Here is a 2,983-nt window from a genome sequence, read left to right on the forward strand (position 1 = left end):
TATATATATATATATATATATGTATATGTATGTATGTATGTATGTATGTATGTATGTATGTATGTATGTATGACAGACAACATATAACAATCAATTCATTTGATAATCAGTAAATATATTACAGGGATTCAACATACAGATATTTAACATAAGACTTAAATTACAGATTTGGTCACCTACTTGGTGCAAATACTGTAGCAGAAGCAGTTTCTGCAGTAACATTAGTAGTAATAGCTGTAGAACTAGTTGTTGTTGCTTCTGTTTGTGTAGGTAACAGTGGGGTTATCAGTTTGGGGGCAGAGGGAGGAGTTGTTAACGTTGAAGTTACCACTGTAGGCACAGTAGGAGGTAACGTTGCAGTTACTAGAGTGGACGTAGAAGGGGTAGGTATTGTAGAGGTTACTAGTGTTTGTCCTGGAGGCAGTGGCAACATACAGGTTACTTGAGTTTGTGCAGGAAGAGGAGGAGGTAATGTTGTAGTTATTTGTGTTTGAGTAGGAGGGAGAGGTAACACAGAGGTTACTTGTGTAGGTGCAGGAGGAGGTAACGTGGTGGCCAGTATTTGTGCAGGAGGGGGTGGTAATGTTGAAGTTACTTGTGCTTGCACAAGAGTGGGAGGTAATGCTGCAGTTTCCAGTGTGGATGTTGGTGGAGGAGGAGGAGGTAATGTAGTTGTTGTTACCAGTGCTGGTACTGACATCTGGGGAACACCAGAATTTACATTCGCTGGGTTCTCAGCTGAGCTGTTTTGACTTGCATCTGTCTTTGATGCCATTGTTGGAGACACAAGGTACATGTGAACAACAGTCTGCTTTTGATTCTTAGGACGTACTTCAACTAATATTACTTTTTGAGTGCCGTTATCATTGCTAATCTCAGCTTCAGTGATGCTGACAATCTCATCTTGTAAAGTATTGATGTGTTTGTTCAAGCCCATTTGCTGTAGAAATGTTCTTGCCAATGAACTGCTATCTTTAACAACTTCAGCAGAGTTATCCACCAAATTTGGTGTGGCATTTTGATTAGTTGCAGGAATCTCTTTGCCACCAACTGCTTTGGTTGACTCTGGAGTTTCCTCTGTGATAGTGGACGGACAAGTCTTGCTGCTGTCCACAGCACTGGTTGTAGCATTCTCTTCACCCGTACTCATTGATCCGCTCCGACCAAGTTCCATTAATATGCCCACAACCTCTTCCTCTGCATTTGTTTGGTTGTTGCTGACTTTCTCCTGTTGAGCTCTTTGGACCACATTGTTAGGCTTTTTACCGGTTTCATTCCCAGTGCTGCAAAACAAGTTCATGAAATCAACAAATTGAAGAACAGACAATATATCAAAAATCTCTTTGGCTTTTATAAAAATAGCAATAACTATACAGATTCAAGAACAATCATGGGCTATATATATATATAGATGTTTGCGAGACAACCAAAATGATGAAACTAGTCAAAAAGGTGGGAGAGAGAGAGAAAATAAGATAGGAAAAAAATAGGGAGAAAATGAAAGAGACAACATGAGTTGCATCTGGTATTTTATTAGATTTCTTTTGTTTTAAACGTAATTTCAGTACAATGTTATTATATATACACAGTAAAGATGTTTTATTTTGTTTTTTCATTTGGTTTGTAAGATTCTTGTTGTGAATTCATGTGTTGAAACAGATTTTGTTGTATCTTGGAAAGGTCATTATGCCAATAACAAACATACATGCACTTGTTCTATTTTGCTTCTTGAATTACTATTTGTTAATAGACTAACATTTAATCAATTAATTAACTGGTCTTCCATTGATCTTTCAGTCAATCAATCAGCTAGGCAAACAGACCTGGAGTAGAGAGGGAATATCATTGATAATATCACAATTGGTAACTAAATGACTTTGACCAACATAGCTGATAGATTGATTGTCCAAATGATAAATCAAACAATTGATTAGTTAATTGGTGTTAACTAATTGGCTAATAATAATGATAATTTCAAATTTTGACACAAGACCAGCAATTTTGGGGAAAGGAGCATGTTGATTGCATCAACCCCACTGTTCAATTGGTACTTATTTTATCAACCCCAAAATGATGTACAGCAAAGTCAACCTTGGCAGCATTTGAACTCAGAAAGTAAAGATGGACAAACTGCTGCTTAGCATTTTGCTTGGTGTGCTGACGATTCTGCTAGTTTGCCAAGTGAAATAGAACCAGTGCATGTGTGTATTATCAGCATAATGACCCTCTCAAGATACAACAAAAAATGTCATAATGAGAATTAAAAAAAGAAACAATTTCATACTTCCTGTATCAAATTATAATTTAGCAACAATTAATATTAATGGTCCAGATATTAAGTAGTAAAAGTGCTTGCATTAAATAGATGAATGAAAATTTGGTCCATGTCATGGCAGCATGAAAAATACGTTAAGACAAAGGTAACATTGATGATGAATAATAAGTTGAATTAACTGAAGGCAATAGAGTAATCAGTGTCATTAAGAAAATGAGTAATTAAGACAATAAGTCATGTAATATAACAGTTTCAGGAGACAAAACAATGAGCTGTTAATTATAATAATTAGTTGATGGTATTTTCACATCAAATTCGAATCACTGCTACTGATGAAAGTAAGTTAGATGGAAGTATAGTTAGAGGTTAGTGATGTTGCTAAATATTGCAAATGGAAAATTCAGACTAAGCTCTCAGAGAAAAAAGACAGACCTAATATTAGACCAGCACAACAGCAGCAAAAAAGATAGACCAGGCAAATTGCAACCTACAGGACTTTCTGAATGGCATACCCAACAAAAAATTATTTTGAGTTTTTTAAAGTAGCATAGCCTACTTGATGATGAAGTAGGTCTCATGTAGCCCACTTCTGGAAAAAAGTTACTTGTACTTGTTCTAGACCAACATGACATACAAAAAGATAGACTAACATAGCAGAGACAAAGACTGACCAAATTTTAGATCAATGTGATAGCCCCCCCCCCCCAC

At 36.2% G+C, this 2,983-nt stretch overlaps 1 protein-coding gene across 1 annotated transcript in view; it reads right to left on the minus strand.

Moving 5' to 3' along the window:
- Positions 1 to 172: 172 nt before the first annotated feature.
- LOC106875735 (nucleolar protein dao-5) overlaps positions 173 to 2,983 on the minus strand; it is a 34,561-nt gene continuing 31,750 nt past the window's right edge. Inside the window, exon 17 of the mRNA XM_014923983.2 lies at positions 173 to 1,283. Coding sequence (XP_014779469.2) covers positions 173 to 1,283 — 1,111 coding nt within the window. The remainder of the gene's footprint in view (positions 1,284 to 2,983) is intronic.

The sequence above is a fragment of the Octopus bimaculoides genome, chromosome 11, assembly GCF_001194135.2.
Source record: "Octopus bimaculoides isolate UCB-OBI-ISO-001 chromosome 11, ASM119413v2, whole genome shotgun sequence".
NCBI lineage: Eukaryota > Metazoa > Mollusca > Cephalopoda > Octopoda > Octopodidae > Octopus > Octopus bimaculoides.